Source organism: Papaver somniferum, chromosome 5 (genome assembly GCF_003573695.1).
Source record: "Papaver somniferum cultivar HN1 chromosome 5, ASM357369v1, whole genome shotgun sequence".
NCBI classification, from domain to species: Eukaryota; Viridiplantae; Streptophyta; class Magnoliopsida; order Ranunculales; family Papaveraceae; genus Papaver; species Papaver somniferum.
Window position 1 is genome coordinate 22,506,403 of NC_039362.1, and position 15,078 is coordinate 22,521,480.

A 15,078-nucleotide genomic window follows, 5' to 3' on the forward strand; every position below is an offset into this window, starting at 1 on the left:
ACAGTCGTTTTCTTCTTTACTACTGGGCTCTGGCAGGCGTCAGCTTTTTCAGAACACGATTCTGACTTTTTGTTGCGCAGAACACCGTTAGTTTAAAACAAAGCTGGTTTTGACTGTTTTCCAAAACACTGTTATTTCGAAAACTTAAGGCTAAGAGAAGCTGTACGAGTATTTCGCCAACTGGATATTGACAATATGGTCACGGCTAAGTTACATTAGCAATACTCTGAGCGTAACTAAGATTGCAAGTTATTAGAACAGAACGACATATATCATTTTCTTTTTTACGTACAGTATAAGGGAAGAGATGACAACAATATATATAGTGAATTCATCAATAAAGTGAAGGAAACATATGCTACTACCTTTCACACAAAAAAACACAGAAGAATAGTGAATGAAAAACACAGAACCCAAAAAGTAAGAAGAAAAAAAATACAAGCAAACTGCGCCTGCTGCCTTCCTTCACCGATTAATGTAACCAATAGTTGTTTAGATCCAACAAGATTGGTTTGCTGCCTTCTCCAGCACACACCACTAGCGCGCTATCACTTTGACGGCAAATTATGAATTCTCTTAAGAACCACAGCAAGCTGATTTTGGTGCGGTTTCAGGCTGGTCTGTTGGGTTAATCCTAACTGTTGAAGGCTGCAACCACATCCAAACCAACCAAAGAAAATTAGACATGAAATGGAGTTTGAGAAGATAGTAATCGAGTGTTTTATCGAAAAGAAAGTATTCGGTTTGGACCAGTTTCGATACCTCGGGTCTTGTGTCAGTTTCAGTAAGCCTTTCTTTTATATCCCTCGCTATGGAAAAGAAAACCTGCTCCACATTTAGATTTGTTTTTGCACTCTGTGGCACACAAAAGAAAGAAAGTTCAGTATATGAAATCTCCAGTTATAATCGAAAAAGATTCAGCCTCAGGGAGATTTTTGCTTACAGTCTCAAAGAATTTGATTCCATACTCGTCAGCAAGTGCTTGACCCTTGGCGGTAGGCACTGCCTAGAAAAAGAAAAAAGGAAAACAGGAAAACAGGAAGTGTTAGAATTGACAACAGCAAACTAAGTTGAATTGATCAAATGAAAATGGCAGTTATATCAGCTCTAAAAGGCTTAAAAATAAGCGGCCATGAAGGCTGCTAATAGTCGCTTGCCATAAAATCTGAAAGTGCTACAGAGAGGGAATGACAACAACAATATAAAACCAGACTTATGGTTTTAACTCGGAATAAACTCTCATCTCCAGTCAAGAAACATGATAGGGAACAGACCATTATGGTAAATGAACAGAAAAAATAAGGTAATTCTAAACAACTAAATGACTTTCGAATCATACCCTCTTACTTTCATCCATATCAGCTTTATTTCCAACGAGAACCTTGTTGACATTGTCAGAGGCATGCTGTTCAATGTTTCTGATCCAGTTTCTGATATCTGTTAATGTAACAATAAGCATCGCGGAAACTGATAGCAAAGATAGGAAATAAAGTCTACAGACTCTACAACATTATGATATAACTTCATTGTGCTGAAGTAAGATGAGCAACCACCTCTTGGATCCAGAAAAATGTACCATACTGAGGGAAATGAATCCAAAAGGTACAGATCCCATGGCCCACAGGTGGATGGCTACATGAATATCATTGTGAATTCTGAAAAGTGAATCTAGCTATCAGACTATAACTATCAGTGAAAGGAGGAATAGGGCAAGTACTATTAAAGGATGATTCATCGGTAACATCATACACCAACAAAATGCCCATGGCTCCACGGTAGTAAGCTGCACAGGAAAGATAACTCCTTAGGTGAAGGTGTTAAACACTTGAATTTGTACATTAAAGTAAAGGGGGTAATAGTGTGTCAAAGCCGAAATAGCAAACATCTACCTGTTGTGATAGTTCTGAACCGTTCCTGTCCAGCAGTGTCCCATATTTGTAGTTTGATACGCTTGCTGTCTAGCTCAATATTTCTTATCTTAAAGTCAATCCTGCAGATGAAGACAAGAGTGAGCCTTGTAAGTCGGATCTAACTGTAAAACAAATATGTTCTTGTAAAATAAGAGAATGAAAAGCTCTTTAGAACAATGGAAATCTAAAAGTATCGCACCCAATAGTAGTAATAAAACTGGTTGTAAAAGATCCATCAGAAAATCGCAAAAGAAGGCAACTTTTACCCACCCCTGCAAGAGTAGTAAGGAACCAAATAGTCAAAATACATATCATAGAGTGGTGGTAATCCAATATACAAAGGTTAAACATCACAAAGTTAGTTCAAAAATAAGTGTCTGCAAGGATTTACTTGGTTCACAGTAAAGAAGAAAATCACAGAAAAACAGTAATAAAAGGTGTTCAGCTGAAAGTTGATCAAACGTCATTACGCCTAACGGAAGGATGAAACTCACCTATCTATTATCTAATGACACGACATAAGAATCGAGCATAACAACTTATGGTAAAAATGAAAAGAAAATGTTTCATTACCCATTAAGAGTCATCTAATTCAATTTCATAGACAACAACAGTTAAAACATCCCCGATGACACAAAATTGCAGAAACTAATTTGCATATTTATGCATGAACTTACAAAAGCATACCTACTCTCCTGATACACATGTTTTTCATTTTTAATCCGTATCTAAGAAATCAGCACAATGCAAGAGTAAAATCAGTCAAACTGAAAAGAGAAATTGCATTATAACGAAATCAACAAAATATTTTGGTACCACCTAAACAACATCAATATTTTCAATAAGCCGTTCGAATTTTAGGTCGTGTTATTTGCCTAATACAGTTTTAAGCTAGGGCCTGACCAAACCATGTCTAAACATGCGCCTTTGGGAAGACAAATGGTGCGCTCAAGGCACTTTAGCCTCGTTGTGTCCCAACCTTTTTAGAATCTCTACAACTAAAAATATGTTAATGATGCATGCTTGCACTATAGACGGAAATGGGACTAACTGGAATCTTGGTATTTCTCATAGGCGTCTTTATGACACCGAAATAACTGAGTTAACTGTCATTTTACCTCTTTTGGAACTTGTGTCTTTAAACTGTGATGTTGATGACGTTTTAGTTTGGACTGGCACAAAGTCTGGCGACTTCACCGTGAAATCTGCCTACGACTTGCAAGTTTCGACTAGCAGAATCGACAATGATTTCCCTAAGAACAAGGTTTGGTCTAAAGATTGGCCTCAAAAGCATGCTTTCTTCCTTTGGCAAGCTGTCTTAGAAAGATTGCCTACTTTGGATAACCTTCAAAAGAGAGGTTCTGCACTTGTAACCTCTAATGGCTCTCTTATTGCTAACCTTTGTATTTTTTGCAAATAATCTCCTGAGAGTTCTAACCACATTTTCCTTGAGTGTCCCTTTGCTTTACAAATATGGGATTTCTTTTTAGATTGTGCAGGAAATCCAAGAGTTATTCACAGCACAGTCAAGGAGCTGATTTCCAATTGGAATTGTCTGGACCTCTCTACAAAAGGAAAAGAAATTTGGAAGCGATTACCTACTAGCATTCTTTGGTCTGTTTGGAACGAGCACAGTGCAAGAACTTTCACAGATAAATCGAAGGATGTTGCTGATCTTATAACGTCCATTAAGTTACAAACTTTTTATTGGGCTTCTACTGAACCTTGCTTCTTAGGTTTCTGTTCAGATGACATTGTTGTAAATTGGAAAGAAAAACCTTTCCAACCTCCATAGTGTTGTCGCGTGAGGTTGGTGTGGTTTGAATCTTGTTTTCTGTTCTTCTGTTTCTGTTTTTCTCCTTTTATAAAATTTCTTTTTACCGAGCAAAAAAAAAAAATGCTACTGTTCTTTCTGGCTCAAGCCTAAGTTTGTGTAATTCATATCCATTCATAAAAACTATGATACAATAAAGAAATTTCATCAAGTAAAACAACAGATTACCAAATTAGATCAAAACAAATTTGACTAGCAAAAGAAAAAAAAAAGAAAAGTGACGATGTTCTTACCGCTATCACCGATTAGGAGAAGTTTTATAAGGTAATCATAATCAGCTCTAGCCCTTGCAGGTGGAGTAGCCATCAAAGATGAGCAAAAATACGGTAACCCGAGAAAAGATCCGTCTAAGATCCGTTTCTCTATCTTTTTTCTGCATAATAATGAAATCAAGAACAGAAATTACAAAAGAAGAAGAAGAAAGAGAGAATTAAGGCGGAGATAGTACCAGAATAAGTGGGGAGTTAGATTCAGACCTCCATTCAGATTGAAATTTCAGAATCCAAGTCTGATTCGTTGTCCTTATTATAAACGGAGTGTAACGAAACACACGTGTCCAGTAATACTTTTGCGAATAATAACGTAACGTAACGTGTATCATTATACAGCCGAGACTAAATATTTCTGTAACCTAAATCAAGGAGAAGAAGGGGGAAAACCAGGACGATTCTGAGTCTTTAACAATGGCGAAGGAAAATGAAGCAATCTCGATGGAAATCGATGACAAAAAGACTGATCAGATGAACCCTAAATTCTCGATTAATGGTTCGTTTTTCTCTCTATTTCATCAATTTAACATTAATTTGATAATATCTGTGATTGATTGGAATCTGTGAATCTATTGCACAGTACTGCAACTATTAAAATCTGCTCAGATGCAACATGGATTACGCCATGGAGATTACACTCGTTATCGGTATGCTCAAATTTAAAATCTGAGTGTGGATTGGTTGATGAAGTTTGTGATTGTGAATTTTGATTAAGATTTGAGTTTTAAGTTGGTGGAATTTAGCCGGTTGGTGTTTTGTTGAATGTAGGAGATACTGTACAGCGCGGTTGAGGAGATTGTATAAGTCGTTGAAGTTTACTCATGGGCAAGGGAAATACAATAAGAGGGCTATAACTGAGACTACTGTTACTGAAGTTAGGTATGTACATTCATGATCCAGTCACATTGTGTATTAATGTGAACTTTCTTTCATTTTTTTGTCTAAGAAATACGAGTAGTTGAGTTCCATTGACATTAAAACTTAAGTTTAGTATCACTAGATAACAGTATACATTTCGATCAAAAAAAAAAAGAAAAAAGAAAAAAGAAGGAGATAACAGTAGACAGTATATTGTTGAATACTGGAGCTGGCTGCCTTTGTCATATATGTTTACAATTCCTAAATTTTGGTTTTAACTGCATAAGGCTGTATGCGGTATGTTTACCAACTTACTAGTCAACGCTACTAGTTATATGGGTTACCTTTGCTTTCAAGGCTATCTATAGCTTGCGTCATATTTGGCGATAAAATCTTGGTTGAAACATTTGTGAAATTGTGGTTTTGAATGTGTTAGATATGGCTTGTTTCCCATGTTACGCAGTTTTGTGGTTTGCTCGAGTGATGTGAGTTTATGTGACTGGTGCACTTGTGATTCTAATGGTGTTGTGGTTTTGGAATTGAATTAGGTACCTCCATGTACTTCTATATACAGCAGAAAGGGCTTGGAGTCATGCCATGGAGAAAAGGCAGTTGCCTAATGGGCCTGTTCCATGCCAACGTATCTATTTGATTGGTCGATTGAGAAAGGCAGTCAAATGGGCTTCACTTTTTGCGCAGTTGTGTGCCGTCAAAGGAGATTCCAGGACATCACTAGAAGCTGAGGTGCATTCTTTAACTCCTTGCTTTTACCTTTAATTCTACCTGTTTTTTGTGCCGTTATTTTATTGCACCTGTGGTAATTTCACCTCTTGTGGTTGGGAACTGCAGGCCTATGCTTCTTTTATGAAGGGCACTCTTCTCTTTGAACTCGAACAGAATTGGGAAACAGCATTAATGAGTTTCAAGAGTGCCAGGTGCATCTCTCTCTCTCTCATGCGTGTGTGTGTATATATATATTTCCTTTCTCAGACTAGACATCAACTTCTTTTCACCTTTGGGTTTGCTACAAAGTGTTGTTAGCTAACTTATATAAGAATGACAGGGCTGTTTATGAACAACTTGGCAAGTACGGTGACATAGAAAATCAAGTCTTATGCCGTGAGCGTGTTCAAGAGCTGGATCCCAACATCAATTACTGCTCAATCAAGGCTGGTAAATCAAACATAAAGACTTCTGAACTTGCAGATATGGGCCAGATGGAAGGGCCTGCATTGGACCTCTTCAAAGCTAAGCTCGAGGTAATACTAGTTTTGATAACAATAAACTACGCTTGTCACTGGGTGTTACGTCACTTCCTACTAGCTTTATACTTCAATGCGAATAAACATATGTTTTGTGTATTTCACGTTTCATGGTCTGCAGGCTGTTATGGATGAGGCAAGGTCCCAACAGGCAGCGTCCATGACAGAGTTTAATTGGCTCGGTCATAGATTTCCAGTTGCAAATGCGAAGACTCGAGTCTCGATTTTAAAAGGTTAGTGATAGTTGGATTATATGCAACTGTATTCTCTGCTTAGATGATGTTTCCTAACAAGAGAAATTTGATCAGCCCAGGAGCTGGAGAAAGATTTGCATGGTTCTGCAGCAGTGCCTGCTGAGAAAAAAGTAGTCATGTATGACAAAATTTTTGCTGCATATCATGAAGCTAGGGGCTGCATCCGCAAGGACTTGGTATAACCTTTTTTTTCCAGATCTGTAGCATGCATCTGCATTGTAAGGATTTCATTGACTTCTCGTGCATCCTTTTTCTAACGTTTTACTGCTTTTAGGTTAATGCTGGTGATACAGAAAATGTAAAGGACGATTTAAGTGGCTTAGACAAAGCTGTTTCCGCTGTCTTGGGACAACGAACGATTGAGCGAAATCAACTGCTGGTTACCATTGCAAAAAGCAAATTTTCAAGAAATCGTGATGACAAGGTTGAAAAAGCCACAAAGCCTGAGGGACTTGTTCGCTTATACGATCTTTTAATACAGGTAGGTGGGGTCTACTAATCCTTGATGAAAGTTGTCCTTCCAATGTTTGCATCGACTCCTATATGTTTTAATAGTGATAAAATTTGGTTATAACGCTGTAGTTAGTTGTAAATAACCCTAAATATCAAATATGGTATAGCATGGTGATCGCTTATAATGTTATTCTCTTTCGTTGCTTTTCTATTTGCAGAATACTAGTGATCTGTCTGACTTAGTAACCTCTAGGAGAGATAGCACTCCAGAAGAAGTGGCATTTGCTGAGGAATTTGAACTGAAAAATCAGGTGTTTCGGGCAGAGAGGTTTGTTTTCTTCTCGTGTATTTCAATGCTTCAGTAGCCATATTTTTTTGTGAATAATAGTTGCATAATTGAACTATGTTTGGATTGAATGACTTTATTAACATTGACACTTGGAGTTCATTTCGAGGTGTCAACTTTATTTGATTGGAAATGGTTATGTATGTTTGCAGGTGCTTCTACTTGGCAAAGTCTTATAGCTTGGCTGGAAAGAGGGCAGAAGCATATGTTTTGTACAGCCGTGCTCGATCCCTTGCTGAAAGCACCCTCCAGAAACTGAAATCTATGAGTAGCTTTGATAAGGTTAGCACTATATACTCTAGCTGAACTTCCTTATAGTTTCCTATTCATGTTACGATTTTCGAAAGTGCTTCCTTCAGTTTGGTGCTAACTTTCTAGTCCATTTCACAGGACATAATCCAAGATCTGGAAGTATTGTACAACAACAGCAGATCGAACATTTGCATAGAGCACGCTGCTGGAATTATGGAGGAGGAGAAGGCTCCAGAGAAACTCACAAAAGGAGTCTCTAACATATCGCTGGCTGAAGGTGGCAACAAGGTAAAAAATCCACAGTTATTTGGTCAGTTCAGATCTTACCAAGATTTTATCTTAAATCTTATTTGTGTCTTACCTTTCACTATCGAACTTGTAGGCTAAGATATTCCTTCTCGAGAAACTTGATGTTTACGAATCATCAGTTGCTGATCCTAACACCAAAGGAGTTCCACATATCGAACCCTTCCCTCCAGTTTTCCAGGCAGTTCCACGGAATCCAATTGTCCTGGATATCGCGTTTAACTCCATCGAGTTCCCATCTCTTGAGAGCAGGATGAAGAAGGAAAAGAAGGGTCTCATCAGTAGGTTTTGGGGATGAAACCTCCTCCTCAGTAGATGATTTTGTTTCAGTATTATCATTTTCTAGAAGAGGAGGATTTTTAAGTTTTCTACAAACTGTGAGTTGAAAAGCTTACCTCTGAAGGGTTTATCTGTGTTCAGATCAATGAGTTTTAGGGTATTAACAGAGTAACAAATAACAGTAATTGCTGAAAAAAGTTTATACAAATTGGTTTCAAATTTAAAAAGGTATTTTGTTACTGCGTACTAATCAACATTTTCTTTCTAACGAATTCTTACGTTCTCAATTTTTTTAGAGTTAAGCTTTCCTGAACAATTTTTTAGAGTTCAGCTTTCATAGCTCTTTACAAGAAAATTATAATGCTTTACTGCTGAGTGTTGCTGATTTTAAAGTTTAGTTTTCCTGTACCTGGTGACTGGGGGTCTTAGAGTCGGAAGAACAACAAAGAAAACAAGAAGTGCTGCAGGGACTCGCAACATTTTCTAGTGGTAAGAACACAAGTAAAAAGTTATCCCATCTTATTTTAGGTGATTCTTAAATATCGAACGCCTTTGTGGTCTGTGTAGCTCAGAACACCACAACAACTTTGCCATTAAAAGTAAGAAAGTAAAATAACTTATTTAAAACATTAGCATCATTAGCCTCACTACTTGTCTCGTACAACTTTCAATTTTTATTAGCATCTTGAAAAAAAAAAGTGTATCCTTAAATTCCTTGTGATCATTAAGTTAATGATATCTCTTGTCATGGTTGTATACTTGCACTCCTCAGATTGAATCAAGCCAGTTATTTTTCGCAGCACCTGCCACTGCCAGTTAGAAGCGCTATATTGTGGAAATAGAAGCTCATGCGCACGCACACACAAAAAAAAAAAAAAAGGTTCACTTCCAAGTAGTTCTCATTTAGATTTAGGTACTAACTAAAAAATGGCGACACACCGAATTTAAATATAGTTCAAGGGTAACATGTCAAGGATTTTTCTCCCCATTATCCCTTAATTAATTGGATTTATGTACAAAATATTATTGTCATACACGTGCTATATAATTTATATTTTCCACTAATTTCCCTGTTTTTATACTTGCACACATTTTTCTGTCTACTAAATTGTATACTAGTTTGCGATGTCTAATCTAACACCCTAATTGACTTTATATATAGTTATTAAGATGAGGTTAGGTATGTCTCTCTCTAAGACAAAGCTAATTTATGTGCTGCGTTGGTGATGGTGGTGGCGGTGTGTACTGTGAACATTGCAATAAACAAACAATGGACCCTGGTCCAGGGTGGTGGTGGTGCATATTTTAAAGAAGGCCTAGATGATGATGATCAATGTATAGACAATGGTATGGTGGTGGTCAAAAGACAAAAGAACACTAGACTAATGATGCTCTCAACAAATGACAGGCTCTTTGTCAGCACATAAACAACAACAGACTGACAGAGAGAGTACTTCACATGAGAAAGTTGGTGGGGCTTTAGTACTTGCTCTCTGTACACTGGTACACGACCCTAAGGGCAACTGCACGCAATGGTGCGATCAAAACCAAAGACCAAATACCAAAAAAAAGATCAAATTTTAGGTTTAGTCCGTGGCAACAAGCAACGGTACCCGACTAAAATTTGATCGAGCGTAATTCAAATATCCGTCCCACATAACTTTTATCAGGCGAATACTATATGTTCGTCCCTCTTTTTTTTATAAAACATTTTTTCATGGGACGAACTAAATATGTCCGCCCAATTCTTTTTAAAAAAATTTTGAAAACAACTTTTCAAGGGGCGGACTCTAGTATGTCCGCCCCATTTTCTCTATTTTAATAAAAAAAAAAAATTTCAAAGAGCGGACATATAATGTCCGCCTCATTTTTTTTTCTTTTTTTAATTCAAAAACTTTCGTCAGGCGCATTTTATACTTACGCCCCACTCCCGACGAACTTTTAATCTCCGCTCGACCAAATTTGGTTTTGGTCTTGGTCCCAGACCAAATATAGTCTGAAATTTGGGTTTTGGTCCAGATTTTAGTCTTTAGTCCGTACCACTGTGTCTCGTTCCTCGACCAAATAAATGGGTTTGATCGCCCACTGTGGATGCTCTAACGGATCAAATATTCAGAATGACCGTTTTACCCTTCATGAATTAGTTTCTCTGGTTCCCAGAAGACCAAAATGCCCTTGCAGATTTGAAGAAAAAAAGAGACGTATACTGCATAGCCTAGTTAGCAATTCGGGATTCGGCAAACGTACGGAACGACAAACGTACGAGTATTATACGGTTTTGTAAAATCCAGATTCGGTCCAAAATTCGGTTAACGGGACGTGATTCGTCATTAATTCGGAACGGCATACGTACGTGTATAATTCGATTTATAAATGTGAGTTCGGCTCTGAAAATTCGGTATCTATATATAACAAATAATTTGTATTTATAAGGTCATAGACCAATTTTTATGCATATGTGTGAGTTATTTAAGGAAAAAATAAACTCAATATGATGATATTAATAATATATACAACATTAGTTATCCAAGAGGACGTCGTATGGTGGTTTAGATGCTTGGTTAGTGAGTTTGAGATTTCTCTCACCTTCACCTTCAAATCTCTTCAGTTGTTTTTGTTTCATAAAAATTACAACACGTCTAATATTCGGTCGTGTATGTTCGGGAGGCAGTAAAGCCCAAAAATGGAGTCTTTGAAAAGTAAAAGCTAAAGAATTTATGACGAATTAAGCGGACGTATCATTCGGGATACGTAAAATTCGTGAACGATTCGCGAATAATCCGGGAATGCCACATAATACGTGATTTGGGTTCGGAGTTGCAAACGTACGCGAATAAGACGGTAAAATTCGTGATACGGAAAAATTCGTGAATGATTCGCGAATGATTCGTGAACTTACTAACTAGGCTGCATAGTGGAAATTTCTAGGTTTACACGAAAATTTGGGTGGCCAAGGATTCCCAAATCAGAAAGTCCTAAACCAAGCTCTCTTAGTCAGGGTTGCACCGAGAATTTGCACTAATCCAGATGAACAGCGGGTAAAAGCAATGAGAGCCAAGTACTTTTGGTGCACATGTTTATTTCATGCCGGTATTAAGAAAAATTGCTCTTAGATATCGAATGGGATACAGAAAAAGATTCCTTGCATAAAAGATAATAGTCGATTGAGAGTAGGGAAAGGAAATAAAATAATTAGTTGGTCGGAAAGGAGATAATAATCGATGTTGTATGGTGGGGAATGTTGGGCGACGAATAGTCGGGACACCTTGAAGTTGCGTAGTACAGAGATACGGATGCTGAGGTGGACATGCGGGCATACGAGGTATGATCGGATCAGTAATGAGTACGTACGTAAGAAGCTTATGGTAGCACCAATCGAGGAGATGCTCACCCAGCACCGGCTGCGCTGGTTTGGGCATCTCCAGCGAAGACCGCCTGATGCACCAGTTTGAATAGGTCGCATTAGGCGCGCCGAAGGAAGGATGAAACGAAGAGGCCGACCGAAACCGACATGGGACGAGTCCGTAAAGCGGGACATGAACAACCGAAACTTATCGCAGGAGCAGGCGTTGGACAGACAAACATGGAGAGCGGCGATCCACGTGAAAGAGGTAGGATTTCGGTACGTAGACTAAACGACCCTCGTTTTCCCTTGTTATTTTCCTTTGTTCCTCAATAAGTGAACACGTAAATGCAACCCTGCAGAGTGTGAAGGGGGGGAATCCCCCTGTAGCGCTGCAGTTGGAAGGATTGTGAAGGGGAAACCCCCCGTAGCTTCTGCAACATGGGTAGGGTGTAAGTATATCCGTGTTAATATTCGAGAATTCGTAATTCCATTTAAACGGTGTTTCTCCACATGGTCCCAAAAATAAACACAAAAGCGGCGCAGGTAGCGTCAAGTATGTGCCTACCATAGTGTGGGTTGTGCAAGGCTTGACAGGCCGGTGTAAAAACTATGTTATCCATTTATGAGATAATCTCTAGCCTACCTGGTACTTGCTAATGGAAAAAGGCTTTGGTTTGGATTGTAGGCATGAATAATCCACCAGTTCCAAGACAGGGTGTAGCTGACAATGACAAGTATATCTGGTTTCAAGAGCTCTTTACTCAGGATAGAAAGAAATAGAATGCAGAGCTGATTCGATATCTTTTTGATTCGGAAACAACTTAGCTGATCATAAATATGAGAATTTCTGTGGCAGCTGAAGATAAGCTTATCTGGAGCTTAACTAACTAGAAATGGGATTTTCTCTCTTAAATCAACTTATAATAAGTTGCATGAGATCAGCTTGGGTAATATGCAGGTCTCTCCTAAAATTCGAAATACTAATGTAAGTTGGAGGAAATTCTGGAGTATTCAAACGTGGCCGAGTGTTAAACACTTTTTCTGGAAATGTCTAACTTATATACTACCGACAAAGGAAAGACTTGCCAGAGCATGCAGATACATTAATCAGTCATGCCCGTTTTGTTTTCAATCTGATGAAAGCACAATGCATGTTCTTTTTTCATGTCCTTTCTCAAGAGTTGTTTGGGTACAAGTTCCTGGTGGATATAGTGTTTTATCGGGAAGACATGATGATATCGCAGAAGTTTTTGAAAGTTTGGTTTTACATGATCAACAACAGGTCATTCAAACAGGTTGGCTAAACACTTAGGCTGTCAATGGATACCGATTAGCCGACATCCGATACCGACAATCCGTTAGCCGTTACTGCTACCATCCGACATAGCGGTAAACGGATATCTGATACCGATAAGCTAACGGATAATTCCTTCTTAACGTAACGGTAGTGGAACCGTGTATTTCCGTTAGGTTAAGTTCAGTAATCCGGAAACGTGCGTACTGCACGTGTAAATTCTTATACCGAGGGTTATTACGTTTGGTTTATCTCATTCTTCACTTCAGTTTTATCGGCACAACAGAGACTCAGAGAGAAAAAGAGAGAAAACTAGGGTTGTTGAATCAATCATCGTCTTCCCTGCCTTAGAAATCATCATCTTCTGAGGGTGATTACTGATTAGAAACTAGGGTTCTCTTCTTCAATTCCTTTGAGTTTAATTTCAATCTTCAAAACTCAATTTTCAATTTAGGGTTTCTGAAATTAGGGTTCACAATTTCATATTTGTGAAATTAATCATGTCCCAAAGCGAAAGAGGAGCATCAAACCATGTTGTGTCTTCACAGAATTTCTCATTTTCAGTTGCATCACATTTACATGCTGCTGCTGCATCCAACCAAGTTCAAGGTTCTGGAATTAATTCAACACCTGCTTCTGTTAGACCTGCAATTCGTCATCGAGAAGAAAAAGAAGAACAAGATATGTAGAAGTAGATGAAGACCCCGTTATAGCTGAAGAGAAGAAAAAACTGCGGTCAGTAAGGTCTGATGTATAGGTTGATATTGACAGGAAAATTGGAAAGAAAGTTGTAAAAAAGAAGGAGGTTGGGATACTGATAGCTGAATGCAAACATTGTCACAAGAGAATACCTGCTCCCAGTAACCAAGGAACAAGCCGCTTGCATTATCATGCGAGAATCTGCAAAGAAAAGCCTGGGAATAAGAAAGGACAAAGGAAGATTACTTCTGTCAAAACAGGTAATGCTCAAACCAAGTTAGCAAATTGGAAGTTTGATCCTGTTGTTACTAGGAGATTAGTTGCCAAAATGATTGCTAAACATGGTTACCCAATCACTATAGTTGAGCATCCTTATTTTAGAGAGTTTGTTAAGTCTCTGAATCCTGCTGCTAAGCTTTACACTTGGAATACAGTTAGGGAATACATCATGAAACTAGCAACTGAGTTCAAAATGGAATTACAAGAACAATTTGAGAATATTACATCTAAATGTAGTTTAACAACAGATATGTGGTCATGTAAGCATACAAAGGATGGTTATTGTTGTGTGACACTGCATTACATAGATGAGGAGTGGAAACTGATTAAGAAAACACTAGCATATACTTTAGTGTCATCACCACACTCTGGAGAGGTTCTAGCATCTGTAGTAAAATCAGTTTGTCTAGAATGGAACATAGACAATAAGCTTTTTGATGTAGCTGCTGACAATACTAGGTCCAACAATGTTATGATAGAACATCTGAAGAAATGGCTTGATAGCAAAGACTGTTTAGTTCTTAATGGGGATATGTTCCAAACGAGGTGTTGTAATCATATATTGCACTTGATTGTTGGGTGGGGAATGAGAGTAGCTGCTCCTTTTATAGATGCAGTTAGAGAGTGTGTAAAATATGTCAAGTCAAGTCAGGCTAGAAAAGAGAGATTTGAATGTGCAATTTCCCAAGTTAAGCTTCCTGCTTCAAGGTCTGTGGGTTTAGATGTGGATACCATGTGGAACTCCACCTTTAAGATGCTAAAGGATGCAATTTTTTTGAGACAAGATTTTGTTAGGCTAGCTGAATTGGATAATGACTTCAAGATACTACCATCTTCTAAGGATTGGCAACAAGGAATAAATATATGTGAATGTTTTGAATTGTTTGATGTCATTTCAACCAAATTTGTTGGGATTAAGTATCCCACAACAAATTTGTATTATAATGGAGTGCAAGAAGTTAATAGATGCATTAAGATCTGGGAATCAAGTGAGCATGAGTATATCAGAGACATACCCAAGAATATGAGGATGAAATTTGATAGCTACTGGAAAGAAAGTAACACTTTGATGGGAATTGGAGTTGTTTTAGATCCTAGGTCCAAAGCTAGATGGGTGGAGTTTGTTATGAAGAGAGTATATGGTGTCAATCACTATCAAAGTCACTATAAAAAATTTGAGCTTGCACTCAATGCTCTTTACTGTGCTTATGAAACAAACACCACAGTTCCAGATTATTAAGATAGTGGAATGAGTTCAGCTGGAATGGAGATCTCTGCAGCTACAACATCATCATATGAATTTGGTTATGATGACTTTATTATGGAAAACAATGTCTTTGAGGTTCAGAAGTCAGAATTGGAGACTTACTTAGCAGAACCAGTTCTTCCTAAAGGCACAACCACTGAAGAAATGAGGTTTGATATCTTAAGTTGGTG

General features: G+C 38.0%; 2 protein-coding genes across 2 annotated transcripts; one reads left to right on the forward strand and one right to left on the reverse strand.

Annotated features, from left to right (window-relative positions):
- Positions 1 to 252: 252 nt before the first annotated feature.
- On the reverse strand, positions 253 to 4,133 carry LOC113281151 (ras-related protein RABE1c-like). The gene is made up of 8 exons (XM_026529808.1): positions 3,978 to 4,133; positions 2,110 to 2,182; positions 1,890 to 1,990; positions 1,718 to 1,783; positions 1,340 to 1,437; positions 944 to 1,006; positions 763 to 855; positions 253 to 648 (listed from the first exon to the last, which is right to left on the reverse strand). The coding sequence occupies exons 1-8, from the start codon at positions 4,048 to 4,050 to the stop codon at positions 577 to 579; spliced, it is 639 nt and encodes a 212-aa protein (XP_026385593.1). The 5' UTR covers positions 4,051 to 4,133; the 3' UTR covers positions 253 to 576.
- Positions 4,134 to 4,341: 208 nt separating this feature from the next.
- On the forward strand, positions 4,342 to 8,273 carry LOC113281152 (signal recognition particle subunit SRP68-like). Its single transcript, XM_026529809.1, has 13 exons — positions 4,342 to 4,509; positions 4,594 to 4,660; positions 4,782 to 4,892; positions 5,420 to 5,615; positions 5,721 to 5,806; positions 5,935 to 6,130; positions 6,255 to 6,366; positions 6,442 to 6,563; positions 6,662 to 6,868; positions 7,059 to 7,168; positions 7,339 to 7,468; positions 7,577 to 7,726; positions 7,821 to 8,273. The coding sequence occupies exons 1-13, from the start codon at positions 4,428 to 4,430 to the stop codon at positions 8,040 to 8,042; spliced, it is 1,791 nt and encodes a 596-aa protein (XP_026385594.1). The 5' UTR covers positions 4,342 to 4,427; the 3' UTR covers positions 8,043 to 8,273.
- Positions 8,274 to 15,078: the final 6,805 nt, after the last annotated feature.